Consider the following 14,367-nt stretch of genomic DNA (forward strand, 5'->3'; position numbering starts at 1 on the left):
CCCACGCAGTGGTCATAACCGATGGTTCACAAACTTTTAATGCTATATGTATTATTTAAATTATATTGGTTTGTGTCAAGTCATTTGTAAAAAAGGTTTTTTTTTTTCATTTATTTATTTATTGAACCGACATTTATAAAATAAGCGGGGCTAATGACGTGAAGTACCTCTACGTAGGTTATTTGAATTGTTGTTAATCACTGGTTGTTTTAAAGTGTAATCAGCTTTGATTACACGGCCTAGCCTGGCCATAGATATTAAAATATCTATGGCCAAGCCTACTATTTTACTTTTTTGATAATATAAAAATATTATTATCAAAAATGTAATTCTGGATACGCTGGACATGTTGAGAGCCATAAGTAAGCGCGAACATGACAGACCTCAGTTGAAACAAAATGTCCGCCGCGCACATTGCGTTATTAGTTGCAACCCTTCTGCTCTTTGGTAATTATAACACTTTATTAAAATGTTTAATTTAATTAACATACAAAATTCATTTAACTGAAACGAATGGAATATAACTTCCATTATTACGGAAGGTTAATTCCATTTTTCACCTACGCAAGTGCAAAACGTATTTGTATATCTATTTCTTGTTTATCAATATAATTCTTTTTTTAAAAGAGGCGAGCATTTGACTTTTAAGGAGATCTTAGTTAAATTGAAATGAGTATTTCTAGGAAGCAAGAGGGTTTGGTGTGGATGTGCCAATATGACATCGTTTTCGTCCCAGTTGGACATACTACTTGCAGAATATGATCGGGAAGTAGCGCCGGAGGGGCAGGTGCTAGTTAAGACAGCGTTAGACGTGCGCCACGCGGCAGTCTACGAGCGTAGCGCCACCGTGCGGTTGCTAGCGGACTTACATTTGGTAAGCTCTCTGACGTAACTTTTACAGTTGTTATGTGTAGTAGAACACATATTCTAACTAATATAATACGCCTAATGCAACTGCCTTTTTACTGCTTTTTTTAATTAGTTGCAAAAAATTGTGTTAGTTATTTGTCTAATTTTAATTATCCTTTATTCTTTTGACTACTAAAAAGGGAAATAGCTTCATTAATGCTGCTAAGCGAGATCTACATTTTCTTCTCTTCTCTTCATCAATTAAATTTTCTTGGGTCTCTATTATTTTGTAATGATCCATATATGTATTATGTACAAGAAAAATCTATACTAATTGCTCAGATGTTTATTGGTATGTACCTACAGCAAAGCAGGAGATACAATCATAAAAGATAGAGATCTTTACAAGAGACCCATGGTCAAAATAAACAAAAACATAAATGCTTGTTTCAAGTCAATATTCGAACGTATTGTAGAATTGGGATGACAAGCGAGTAATATGGAACGCTACGGATTGGGGATGTGACAGCGCACTGGTTGGCGCTGATCGATTGTGGGTCCCGGATGTGGGGGTTTTAAGTGTAGCCACACTGGGTACTGAGGGTGACACCAGCCTCCGTGCTCGTCTTTCCAGCGACGGCCACATCTATTGGATTATACGCCTTGACATTATTGCCCCACTCACTCTGCAACTCACGGACTGGCCACAGGACCAGCAAGAAGTTGTGTTCAAATTCGGCTCCAGATCGCATTCTTCAGATGAGATGCTGCTTACCTTAAGTGACTTACAGGTCAGTTAATTAATATTGTAGCTAATTGATAATGTATAGAGCTTGTTACTTCTTATTGTGACATTTCAGCGTTTCTGCCGTTGACATAACATTTTATTTAATTTAATTTATAACATGTATATTTGGCGATCTTGCTCTTTCGTTATAGTGTTTTTCGGCTGGAAACTGGTCCTAGGACTCCGTGTAAACACATGCGTTATATAAGATTGATGAAGAATTTATAGGTATATTATAAAAAACCTATAAAATTGTCTATTGACTCAATCATATATTGCGTATCTATGGGTTAACTTCCCTCACAGCAACTGGTTCACACCCTTACTATAAGGGAATTGAGAAAGGATCACACGTTGCCATTCGCTTAAACTGTTAGGTGTCTCTGCCCACTTATTACGCACTTTATACTAGTGAGGAAACGCTGTGACAAGACTGCAATGAATGTATTAAATGTCATAAAATCTATGGTTTTCAGCATGCGACAGTGTTTGAGTCTGGCACATGGGAGTTGATGCGTGTGAGGGGAGCGGAAATGGAACTGAACAATGAAGACTTCCAACGCCGCATTGTCAAGTGGATATTAGTTTTACGTCGAAGAGCAGCAGCACACACGCTTGCAGTGGGCGCAGTTTTTGCCGGCTCGGCTATATTATTGCTTGCGGCCACGATGTTGCCACCTAATACACGACCACCTTTATGCGCCGCTGCAGCGGCAATAGCTTCTCTATGGTAAAATAATATTTTAACATTACTATTCAATTGATCGAACAGTTTATCTTGTGTAAAGTACTGTGATTCGTCACCAGTAGAATGTTGAAGCTAATTGATAATCTATAGAGCGTAGAGAAATTTGAGCGTTTGTTCCTTTGACCATTTATAAGATGTATGTTTGGCGATCACTTTCTCAAGTGTTATTTCGCTGGGAATATGAACAGCATATTGGTGAAGAGGTTAAATGTATATTTAGAAACCCTTTGAAATTGTCTATTGACTTATCATATATACACTATGGGTCCCCTTTCCTCACAGCACAGTAAAGTACTGATTCGTTGCCAGACGAATTTTGTTAAAGCCCCGAAAAGCGATAAATCAGCGAAGTGAAGTTAATAATTAGATTAATTTTACAGAAGGGGCATAATTTTGACATGGAAAAGTGTTGTCATTAAAATATACTGCTCTAATATATATAACTATATAGATTTAGCTTTAGTAGTAAATTTAAAAGTAAAATAGTAAAATTTAAATATAATGTAAACGAATCAGTGCTAATATTAAATATTGCTTTTTAATATTTTTAAGTTTATCAGTTACTAATTAAACCATTTTCTCACCGTTATTTCAACGCCTTTTATGTGTATTAAAACATTCAACTATTTTACGTAAGCATGTCTTATATTCTTTATGTACTATGAAAATAAATTGCAGGTTGATATCTGCCCTAGTGCGAATACCAGGCGGGGCGTCGACCCCTCGCGCCATGTCTCTTTTGAGTGCTACTTGCATCTGTGGCGCTTTAGCGGCTGCTGGCGCGGCTTTGGTTTTACGTGTTTCGCGCTGTGTCACTCCGCCCCCACATATTCTCAGGACAATTGTCACGACTGCCTCTACTTTTATCACACTCACACCACCTGAGGTATGCACGGTGGTTTTATGCCGAGATCTATAGAGCGTACTTACACTTTGCTCAGACTAAACTTTCGAGTCAAGTCATATTTGGTATTTATAGAGAAAACTACGAATTTCTCGGAGTGTTGGCTTAGCTTAGTCTCAAGTCCACGAAATCGACGACTTACCAAAGTCTAAGTAAAGTTCGAGCTAAGTCAAAGTACGCTCTATAGATCTCGGCATTAGTGTTGACTGGTTACTGCATCTATTTTATAAAAAGTTTTATTTAATTATTTAGTATTCGCTGAGGTTCTGAATGAGTTATATGTAGCCAAACATTTTATGAAGTCTCCAATTCTATAAGAGAATCCAGACTATTATGTTCTACAGGTTTGACTGTGGTTCACTCTCTTACTAAATGAGGCAAGAAATATTGACAATAAAACTTTATTCAAACCCATATTTTTTACAAAGAGCTAAGTTATAATTACATTTATGCTTAAGATAAAATTATAAGCAATTCTTGCAGGGGGGAGAGGCGGAATGTAGCGCATGGGCGGCGGCTGCGAGGCTCTTGGACCTGCTGATCCAGGCTTTGCTGATCTTCACTCTATTCGTGCTGCTATGTGTCTATATCTAATGCTGCTCATATCTGTATGCATATTTTTGGGAACATTATTGTTAGCATGTATTGTAAATATAAACAGTTATGTTTAATCTTTCTAGTTAAACAAATTCTAATGACCCTTTGAGATTCATATCAATTTAAATATAAGAAAAACGGTTAACGAATTTTCTTTTACTGCCTAATCACAACTATTCATTTATTGCTTAGAAATTCTCAAGAATTCAAGGTTTTTTAAAATTTAGAATGAGTTATGCAAACCACTGATCGTTCTGAACTCATGCTCTACGCCAATAGAATTAAATGCTTCTAATTTTACATTTACTGCCAGTTCTCAAATCAAGGGCGTAGAACGAAGGAGAAGAACTAGCAATAAACTCTCCGCCACTCTTTTTAATCACCAATTTTTTTTCGCAAAGTTTGTAAAGAGCTGCATCCACTACACCATGTTCCACATGATATCTTAAGTATACAAGAATAATAACATAAATTGAAAAGAAAAATTTATCTCAGATTGTCAAAGACCCTATATCAGCAGGAGGCAAATAGGAGCACGCACTTACATTCTCGTGGGATCATCACACAAATACATAGTCGAAACAACTAACATCACCGCATACACGAATTCAAGTATATATATAGTTTATAGCCATCAATATTTGCCTTACAGAAGTTGTTTGTAACTCAAAATATTATTGTTGTAGTATTAAGTCACCACAAGTAGCACCCGTTCACGAGTATGGGTATGGGTTGAAGTGTGAAGTTTACCATAATGCTAAATTATAATTCATAAAAGAGACAGAGTGGTGTTTAAGGGTGCGGTTAGGACAGAAAATGAGGACAGAGAGGACTTAGGTGATTGGATGGCGTGAACAGTGATTAGATTAATTTTAAGTAAGGACCTACGTGTTGAGTTAGTCGTGTCGCCGTTGGACGAAACGCGTAAGTAATTCAGCGAGCAGCAGTAATAGGGAAGCACCGACGCCAGTGAGTAGCGCATGAAGCGCTGGCAACACGTCACCTAGCCCGACGCTAACGAACCCGCCACCGCCCGCTTCACAACGTACGCGTCGGGCCATCCACATACGACGCGCTCGTTCTGTTAAACCCGCCTCACGTTGCCACCGCAATCTGATATACATATTGATGTGAAACATCTATAGCCGCACGTAAAACCGTGGCGTGGCGACGCATGCCGTGGCGACGCGTCGCCACGCTATATGATATACAGTCTAAATGCAGTAGTAAATTTCACATTAAAAATATTTAATGAAAATAATGTTTATTCAACAAATAGTCATCGTTATCTGGAAAAAAATCGTAATATTTTATTTTATCATTATAACATATTTAGTTCCTACACAGTTTGTTCTTTTCTGCATATTACTTTTACAAAATCGATGTTTCACATCTGCCAGGCGTCCCGTGACGGCTCACATTTTTTACATTATTATTAATATTTCATTAATTTCATTGTTTTCTCTTCAATAAACGGTATACTCCCTCACTGCAGTTGAGTGTAGTTCCGGGAGAGAAGTTGACAGCAGTCTTTAATACGCAAAAGTTGTATTTAAGTAACGTGTAACCACAGTTTCTAAGTTATTTAGAATTAAAATACATTTTCTATTGTAAATAAATAAAGTGTACCGAAACATTTTAAATATTGATGAGTTTTGTGTGCCGTACTCTGAATTAAATTGAAGAACTCTCAAGAACAATGGTTCTTAGTTCTTAGTAGAGCGTACTTAAACTAATCACCTCATATGAACGACGAAAAAATGTTTTTTTTTCTATATGGTACCCTCTGCACCAATAGTACATTAACGAGTTCGTCATTTTAAGTTATTCAGCTAGTATATAGAAAATAATAGCTAACCTCACAGCGAAGAGGTCTCTATAGCCTGAGTGTTTACGAATTGGCACGGAAACCATGGGCAGCTTGAAGGCCTGGATCTCCTTTAGGCCACATTTTTCTCGCTCCGTATAGGTGCGGCTGATGACGCCATAACCAGAGTTCAGCTCAACCTTAGAATATAATTTCTTTTCTTAGGCACGATTCTACTAAATTATATTTTTTATTAATGACTGTTAAACAATACTTAGTTATTTTTACTTAGTAATGTGCCACTAAACTTAAGCATTTACACGATTCAACAATTTCCAATTATTGTGTATTAAAATCTAAATCAGAAATATAAATTTGTTTTGCAAAATATTGTGTACATCAAATTCTATGACTACCTTTTATGTCATCCTTACTATACTGATAGTGATCTACAGATTCTCCGCTTACATAATAGTACCAATATTAGGTTACGTGAGCCTCTTCACAGGATGTGTTCTACTTTGGATTCTACCACTAATATCGACTCTTTCTCGCACTCATCTACTGGTTCATTAAATAATAAGTTAAAACTATTAACGTCCTAAGCCTTGTATCTCTCTTCTTTATTATAGTTACCAGTATGTTTGTCTTTCTCTTAATTTTGTGTTGTCATGCTTTGTTTTTCTTTGTATTATATTTTTAATCAGTGAAACTATTTGTGAATATGTCCAATGTATTTTATATGTTTAGTTTCCTTAATAAATAAAGTAACTTGAGCTCGTGTACTATGTACCTGGAAGGCAAATAAGCCAGTGCGTACACGTGCAATACCATCCCACACACTGAGGTAGGCATGTTCGCCTTGTGGCTGCAATTTTCGCTTGTACAACCGCTGGGTTGCCGGGTCCGTGCTCTCCTAGAATATATCATATTTTCGATTCATTAAACCACTGGGAGCTTTTACACACACACACACCCACACACACACAAAAATTATTAATTAATGAGAATTCCAAATACATCCATTTTTGTATGCCTTATAATATTTCTTAAAGCCTGAACTAATTTCATAGCAAATTTGCTTTCAAGTATTTTTTATACTTATAATAAGTAAACTTACCGCGAAGTAGATCTCTTTATATGTTGTGTCTTGAACTCCTAGAATCATTGGCGAGTGTGTGAGATCATCAATGGTCTGTATGGCATCGCTTGGCGCCTGTAGGATTGACACGATCTTGGCCGAGTATGATGTAAACGCAAACACAGACGATAACAGCATGAAGAGCATTAGGATGCGTGCTGATATTATCTCTGGAGAGAGATCTGAACCTGGAGGTACAACCAGTTAAGCAATTAATTTCTCGTACGTTTAATAAGTACAAAAAAATATATTTGAAGTTTAAATTTCTAAATATTATCCCGTAGTCGATTATGATTGCCATAAATTTTCGAGTTCTGAATACTGGACCTGGAATCACTTAGCTTAAATATACAGAAAGTATATTATACATACTTAAGTAAGTTAATTCTTTCTTTCTTTTGTGATAGGTAAACTGTAAATCTTTCTCAATAAATAAAATAAAATAAAGTAATTAAATGGGACTGTAAACCAGTAATTTATATAACTATACAAACTTATAAAAAAATAATAGATTGCTTTCTAGACGTTCCTATATTTACAACACAAACGCAGCTTAGTTTAAAAAAATGTTATTGTACCCTGTTGACAAGCCGCCCCAATAGCGAAAGTGAAGGTTTCTGATAGAGTAAGCCGTTCTGCAGTTTCATCAGGAAGCTGACGACGCCGTGCTACGTATCCCAATACCGCTAAAAGTGCACCGCCACCGGCAAAAGCCGCGCCTACTGCTGCCCAAACGCCGCCGCTAAATGGAAGCAGGAACACGTTAGACACCGCCGACTGCGAAGGTTGACGGAATATGAAGGCGCCGCTGAAAAACGTATAAAATGTGAAAACTTTTACGCCTGGCTGTTAAATAACTGCCATACATATTCAGGCGCTTACTTTTTTAAGTCAACTTGACATACATGTACATATGATATAAAAAAAGATTAGATAACATTGAATGCTTAAACATCGGATATATAGTAATAGCAAAACTTTTTCTTGCGATTTTTGTTTAAGTAAATATGAATGTTTGAAAATATGTATGAATGTATATTATTATTTTATGAAAAAAAAACATTTTTCGGATCCGAGTAGTCTGCATACAACTCGTCGGGTGCCCTTACTCGGATCCGAGAGCTAGCAATAGTTTAAAGAAGTGAACGGTATGCACATATCCGAGTGGGCTGCACCGCTGCTATGGCCCCGCTTCACTCGGATCCGAGAAAAGAGCACTTACTGCGTTAATAGTATAGATAAAACATGTGGGCAAGACTTATATACAGACATAAATCGAAAAATGTTCTGCATGCAGTGTCTATGCAGTTCGTAACTAAGTAAAGTTTTTGATGGAACATTCAATATTCAATTAATACAAATTAAAATAGGAAATTCACGTCTTTGTTATATGAGTATGACGTGTTTTCATTTCATAATTTAATGGTCGAAAGCTCTGAGATTCCCATCAACTACCATTCACTTGGCAGTTGATGGTAATTGAATTTCCCGTCTATTTATTAAAGGCAAAACATTAAATATATCAGTTCTGTCATAGTGGTAAAATAACTCCAGTTATGAACTTTTACTTACACAAGTTCCACCGTCTCAGAACAATAGTGCAGTACATCCCATCGGTCGCGCCGCAGAAACATGGAAGCTACACCGACCTCTACCTCCTCTCTTTGCAATAGTCCAGCCAGACCACTGAACGACGCATTCTGCTTTTCGCCGTATAACTCGACTTGTTTCATATTGTATCTGTAAACAATACATTTTAAACTTCAATTCATTCAGGTCAAATTATCCACATACAGAAAAAATACCAGAGGGCGTTTTCAGGAATTGGTACGCTCTTTTTTTATTTATTTATTAAGTCTACATTATCATACAAATTACGAAATCTACTGATTAGTTTATAAAATCATCGATCTAAAATGTATGACAATTTATGTAAACATAAGTTTTGCATTACATAGAGATTAAAAACATATACAAGATAAGACAAACACACAAATGTGTGAAAATGAATATTCCATGGGATTACCTACGAGACGGCTGGGTTGGGTGAACTCGTAAATTAACTTTTTAAAAATCTCCTCAACCTGTTGATCACGAATATAACTCGCAGTAAAAAGATTTGAAAACACTTAGTATGGAATAAAATAAACTAAATAGGTACCTGAAGTTGAGATCCTCAGCTAACAGCATCATAAGGGGATATGTAAGTTTTGGAAACGTATCAATTTGGCGATCGTTGAGATCTGACCAACCTTTGAAATGTTGCGGCTGGCTTACCTATTTAAGGAAATAAAATAGATTAACTTAATATGTACTTGTAGGGAGTATGATTGATACCTGAAGCCATATAATATCGTTTCTGTAGCCACTGACACTTACAATAGTAGCTGATTTTAGATATATCTGGCCCAAATTCTTTCTCCGTTTTACTGCTGTGGGGATTGTAGCCCATAAACTATCCAAGTTCCCCGAATTGATATAACCGCCACCGATGTCCAACACGGTGATAGGTTGCTCAATCTTAACTCGGTACACATCTAGCAATTTATCTGGAAAAGCTACAGCGACATCTGCATCTGGTAGGATGACCGTTTCTTGGAGGACATCAACTAAGTCAGTATCGTTGGAGAGAATTTCAGGCAATAAGAGCCATGAATGCCGGTGATTAAAAGCACGACTCACCGACGCCTAAAAGAATAAATCAACATTTATAAAAAATAATAACATGCCAGGGTATTTACTAGCAATTCACTTCCTTTGTTCTCGGTCTAGATTTATATTGTTCAAACAACTTTACTGTATGTAAATATAAAATACATTTCAATGTAATACTATTAGTTTGTAGACTATAAATATCTTAATTTATTCATTCATATTTTATATTCATTTTACAGCATTGCAAGAGGTAAGTGCAATACATATCTAAATACAATTGAGATCACAAAACTTTTATGTTAATAAGAAACTATCATTTATTTAAATCTACCGCGTAGTACAAACAATTATCAATTACAGTAACAGATTATTCAATATTTAGTTCTTGAATACATATATCATTAAAACAATAGTTAGGTAATTCGTAAAAGTCAGAAGTTCTGTCAGATAAAAAAGAGCAAAAGTTAGTCATATTCATAGGGTTTTTTAATTATGGTAATATTGCAATGCGTCATATCATGGCAAAACCAGTTCCTATAGGATCATCATATTTTCTTTTTGCAGGTCATACTCTGTCATACTCCTTCCTAAAACTCCTGGTTACATTAATCATGAATAAGATTTTATTGCTATAAACCTTGTTAAGAATCAGATGAGCATGAGGGCAGCTCAAGTCAAGCACCATGCCCTCGCGGAAGATGCGGTAAGCCGGCATCTCAGGTAGCACGGAAAATTCGCTAATGTATACTCGCAGGCGAATTCCCGTAGACCTCGTGCGCAATTGTAGATTTGATATGTCACCTACAAAACATGAAAAAAACACAAGTCATCAATCCAATATTCATGATGACTGGTATCTTTACTGAGTTTAGTGTTTTGCCAATTGATTTATGTATATATATTTTATTCATCGTCATTGTACCTGGGCTCCAACACAAGAACGCGGTTATCAAAGATAGATTTTTGGACGAAAAATATGCTAATATGAACGAAGAGAGATCCATTCTTCAACCGGTAATGGAATTAACAACTGCGTTTTAACTGTATGAGCGCCACTAGATTAATAAGACTTTATTATACTTTTTGATGAATGAAATGCAAAGTGTTTGTTAAGCAATTTCCTACCCTCATTAAATGCTCCATAATTAGGGCATGCAATGCAGCCACCATAATCAACTATTTGTCCAATTTACCCATTACGTTATTACTTACAAATCATATTGATTTTCTACCGATCTGATAAAACTTAACTCTAATTATTTCAACGAGTAATAACGCTAACTGATCATCAGTGATGAATCATTAGTTAGACCGTTTGCCGGCAACCTTTCTCGTTAGGTTTTGTGTTCCAAATTATCTTACGTCGCCACGCGTACACTTGGCTACGTGACATAATACGTCATCTGTCATGGCGTAAGGTTACCTGTGTTACGCCACTCAGCTAGTACTCAAAACCTAATAAAGATTCTTTTAAACCCACTTAAATTTATACATTTAATAACAACGATATTGCAATAAATTCTTTAAAAGGTTAACATGCGCTGAAGAATAATACGTACTTTATACTTAGTAGAAATCTGAATTTAATAATAATTAAGTCTAATAGACAATTAATTGAATAATAAAATATATGCACTGTTGTTATTCGTGGTATATGTAATTTTCCCAGGCATCTAAAGTTTATAGCGACCATATTGGTTTCGGTACTGTAAATAAAACGAAGTTTTACAAGATACCTTTTATATTTCAAGTAAATAACAAAAAAAATAGACTTATTACTTTAGCTTAGTAATTAAGATTTATGTATGTTATTGTATCACAAAGAACGGTTCGGTGGCCGTCGATGCATAATCTTATACTAAAATAAGTCATGAGTAGGTACATACCTCAATGTACTGCTCATTATTAGAACGAAAGGCACAAAATGACGTCAGCCGTAAGGATGTGGAGAAATTCTTAGTTTGGGAACAAAAAGAGGTTAGACTGTTGCTGTACCTTGCCTTACAATAATAGTTCACGAATACGCACAAAAACACTCACTATAATAGTCTAAATGGAGGACGTAACTATTGACAAGAAATTATCAAAACACTATATATAAAAATGCATCTAACTTTACCCAACTAAAGCTCAACAACGACTCATTAACAATGCGCAGATCAGCGGAGTTAAAATATTTTTGGGATCACCCTCATGACCCTCATTTAATTTTATAAAATAAAAATGATTCTATTACGAACAGTTATACATTGTTTCAATAGCTAAGATATTTACTTAGATGAAATATACAAATTGCACATAATTATATCTACTGAAAGGAATGTACAAAGAACAAAAAAATACAATCAAAACCTTGTGATTTTACATTACATTTCACATTATGAACTTTAAAATAAGTATACTTAATATGAATCGTGTGTATACTTGTGGTGCATGTCTCCTATTTGGACTTCTACTTGATATTTAAACAGTCAAAAACCTATTTCTAAGTATTGTACTATTATAGGCACGTAAGTCTAGCGCTGGCCAATATGTGGAGGAGATTGCTGGAATGCGACTGGAGAGCCAATCGAAACTCTTCATTCCGCTAGCCCCCCTCTGGTACCTTATTTTTTACTTCTGCGCAATAACGGTCAGCGCTAGAGTTTCGTGCCGCTACTTGTACCTTAGTTTAATGCAACATAAACAATATTTGTCTAGGTTGGTATGCATATAGGTTTTGTAAATATATAAAATTCCGTACACAGATCGTAATAATTTTATAAGCGCATAGATTGACAGACCTTTCTAACAAACTAATTAATAGAAAGCTAACAGATAAACGTAGATTATCTCCTCTCGTTACGTGGGAATGTTATGCCGGCATGGGGCAGTCCTGTGCCTGCTCGAAGAAGTTGCCAAAGTTGACGACCCAAAACAGGGTGAAGGAGCCCAACGCTGATCCGAGCTGACCAATAGTACCAAGGATCCGCATAGGCTTGGTGCCACCCTCCCGGGCCTTACTGTATATCCACATGCGCGAGTACGACATCAGCGCGTTGGCAACCACCCATACGATAACCTGTTGAATTAAAAAAAATTACGAAAATATAATAATAATAAAAAATACAGTAGTATTATGAATAGATTTTTAAAATTTGTTTAATATAATGAACCTACTAAATTGATTAATCATGACTGAAGACCAATTTACAGTATTAATATATATTTATTAAATTAAACATATCTAGAAGTCGTTTTGATCATTTCATACATTATATTGAATACAATCAAATTTAAAAAATATATAAGTTCTAGTACTCAACATATGGATACATTTTCAAACGATAAATGTATATTTAAGACCAGAAACTTAATAAAGGTAATTTTTGTTTTTTTTTTGTTTTTTTTTTGATAAACCAAAAAAATTAGATTAGAACTAGGTATGAAATACTCACAATAATCACAGCACCACTGGTCTCCTGGTAGAGAGGCGGCGTAGGTGACATGACGGCGGTTGTAGTTATGTAGGTAATGAGCCCTGCGCTGACCACCAGCATCGCTGCAATGTAACGTCCACCCGCCATCTTGAACCACACTCCCGCCAGACATGCAACCGGGTTGGCTATGGTACCCAGAGTGACGGCCAAGTGAAACGCACGTCTTCCGTACGGCAAACACGAATATGTTTGCAGCGATGGCATCAAACCGTTGAAGAACATATTAATAACAGCCATCAGTATAAACAACCCCACCCAGTACGAGTCTAACATAGACTCTTGTGATACTTGTGTTTGAGACTCCTCAGCGACCTCAGTGTTTTCTTTCGCCAGTTCTTTTTTTTCATCCTGGGATACTCTTTCGTCGTCAAAACCAGAATAATTGTTAAGGAAGAAGAAACTGATAATACTTGTGGCACATATAGATGCCACTATACACAAGAACACTGTTGAATCAAAACGGGCAGACGGGTAAATGGCCTCCATCGAGTTGCCATCTGGTGACAGCCGGCATTCTGGTGGCCCTCCAATACCCTGTATGAGAGAAAGAATCGCCGGTAGCAGCCCTCCGAAGCCCTCACCAACCAAGTACGTAGATAAGTACATTTCACGGAAGTTTCTCATGTATGGATAAAAAACAACGGAACTGGTTGTCCCCACCATAGCAGTGAAAATAGTAAGAACTATAAACGTCACTGATCTCTCTGTAGCACCGACGTATGCAGTTTCTGTATAAAGAAACGCGTTAAGGAAGAGAGCCGTTGTGCCCACGGTCAGCAGGCCGTAGATGAACATAGCGTCAGTGATCTTCGGCAGGAATCTCATTACAAAGGCATAGATGAGAATACCGCTGTTTGCTATTTGCACTGCCACCGTGACTGATGATCCTAAGGCCCATTGTTCAGGCAATCTTTGGACGAGCTGCGGCAATTGCACAAAGATACCGTTAACTCCGAGCCATGACCCCCAGCCCCATATGAGAAGGGCCAGGTCCAAGGACACGCGCCGACCAAACATGAACATTTTGACCTAAAAAGTCACCGACCGTGCTGTGCTTTACACACTGTTAACGTCTATTTCTTTTAGATTACCTATGGAAAACGTTATATATTATATAGCTACTTGAAACAAATGGATTACTAAGGCTTGCAATCCAATGATCTTATCTATAATTCGAATTATCTGTCTTAGTTGATAACCATTCATCTTTGTGTTCCAAAGTTGGATATACATATGGTTACTTAAATATGAGAAACAACAAACTATTGTATTCTCAATATTTTATGTACATGTAGGAGCATAGATATATTATACTACTTTATACATCATAAATCTAATAGGCATCTAATTTAATATAAAATATCAATTTCTACTATACAAAGACTGTTTTGTTCTCCAAG

General features: G+C 36.3%; 3 protein-coding genes across 4 annotated transcripts; 1 reads left to right on the forward strand and 2 right to left on the reverse strand.

The window, feature by feature from the left end:
- The first annotated feature begins 367 nt into the window (after positions 1–367).
- Positions 368–4,030, forward strand: LOC111003712 (neuronal acetylcholine receptor subunit beta-3). The gene is made up of 6 exons (XM_022274372.2): positions 368–447; positions 684–874; positions 1,326–1,640; positions 2,113–2,366; positions 3,063–3,270; positions 3,772–4,030. The coding sequence occupies exons 1-6, from the start codon at positions 399–401 to the stop codon at positions 3,880–3,882; spliced, it is 1,128 nt and encodes a 375-aa protein (XP_022130064.2). The 5' UTR covers positions 368–398; the 3' UTR covers positions 3,883–4,030.
- LOC111003666 (glutamate receptor ionotropic, kainate 2) lies at positions 3,676–10,273 on the reverse strand. 2 transcript variants are annotated; one of them, XM_045629457.1, is made up of 9 exons: positions 10,126–10,273; positions 9,213–9,521; positions 8,995–9,110; positions 8,406–8,573; positions 7,412–7,641; positions 6,813–7,021; positions 6,486–6,608; positions 5,744–5,892; positions 3,676–3,894 (listed from the first exon to the last, which is right to left on the reverse strand). In XM_045629457.1, the coding sequence occupies exons 1-9, from the start codon at positions 10,201–10,203 to the stop codon at positions 3,879–3,881; spliced, it is 1,398 nt and encodes a 465-aa protein (XP_045485413.1). In that variant the 5' UTR covers positions 10,204–10,273; the 3' UTR covers positions 3,676–3,878. The 2 variants fall into 2 exon arrangements, with proteins under 2 accessions (XP_045485413.1, XP_045485414.1); XM_045629458.1 differs by lacking the exons at positions 3,676–3,894; positions 5,744–5,892 and adding an exon at positions 4,838–4,998.
- Positions 10,274–11,211: 938 nt separating this feature from the next.
- On the reverse strand, positions 11,212–14,267 carry LOC111003691 (riboflavin transporter 2-like). The gene is made up of 2 exons (XM_022274341.2): positions 12,926–14,267; positions 11,212–12,549 (listed from the first exon to the last, which is right to left on the reverse strand). The coding sequence occupies exons 1-2, from the start codon at positions 13,988–13,990 to the stop codon at positions 12,343–12,345; spliced, it is 1,272 nt and encodes a 423-aa protein (XP_022130033.2). The 5' UTR covers positions 13,991–14,267; the 3' UTR covers positions 11,212–12,342.
- Between the last annotated feature and the right edge of the window lie 100 nt (positions 14,268–14,367).

This window comes from Pieris rapae, chromosome 9 (genome assembly GCF_905147795.1).
Source record: "Pieris rapae chromosome 9, ilPieRapa1.1, whole genome shotgun sequence".
Classification (NCBI taxonomy): domain Eukaryota; kingdom Metazoa; phylum Arthropoda; class Insecta; order Lepidoptera; family Pieridae; genus Pieris; species Pieris rapae.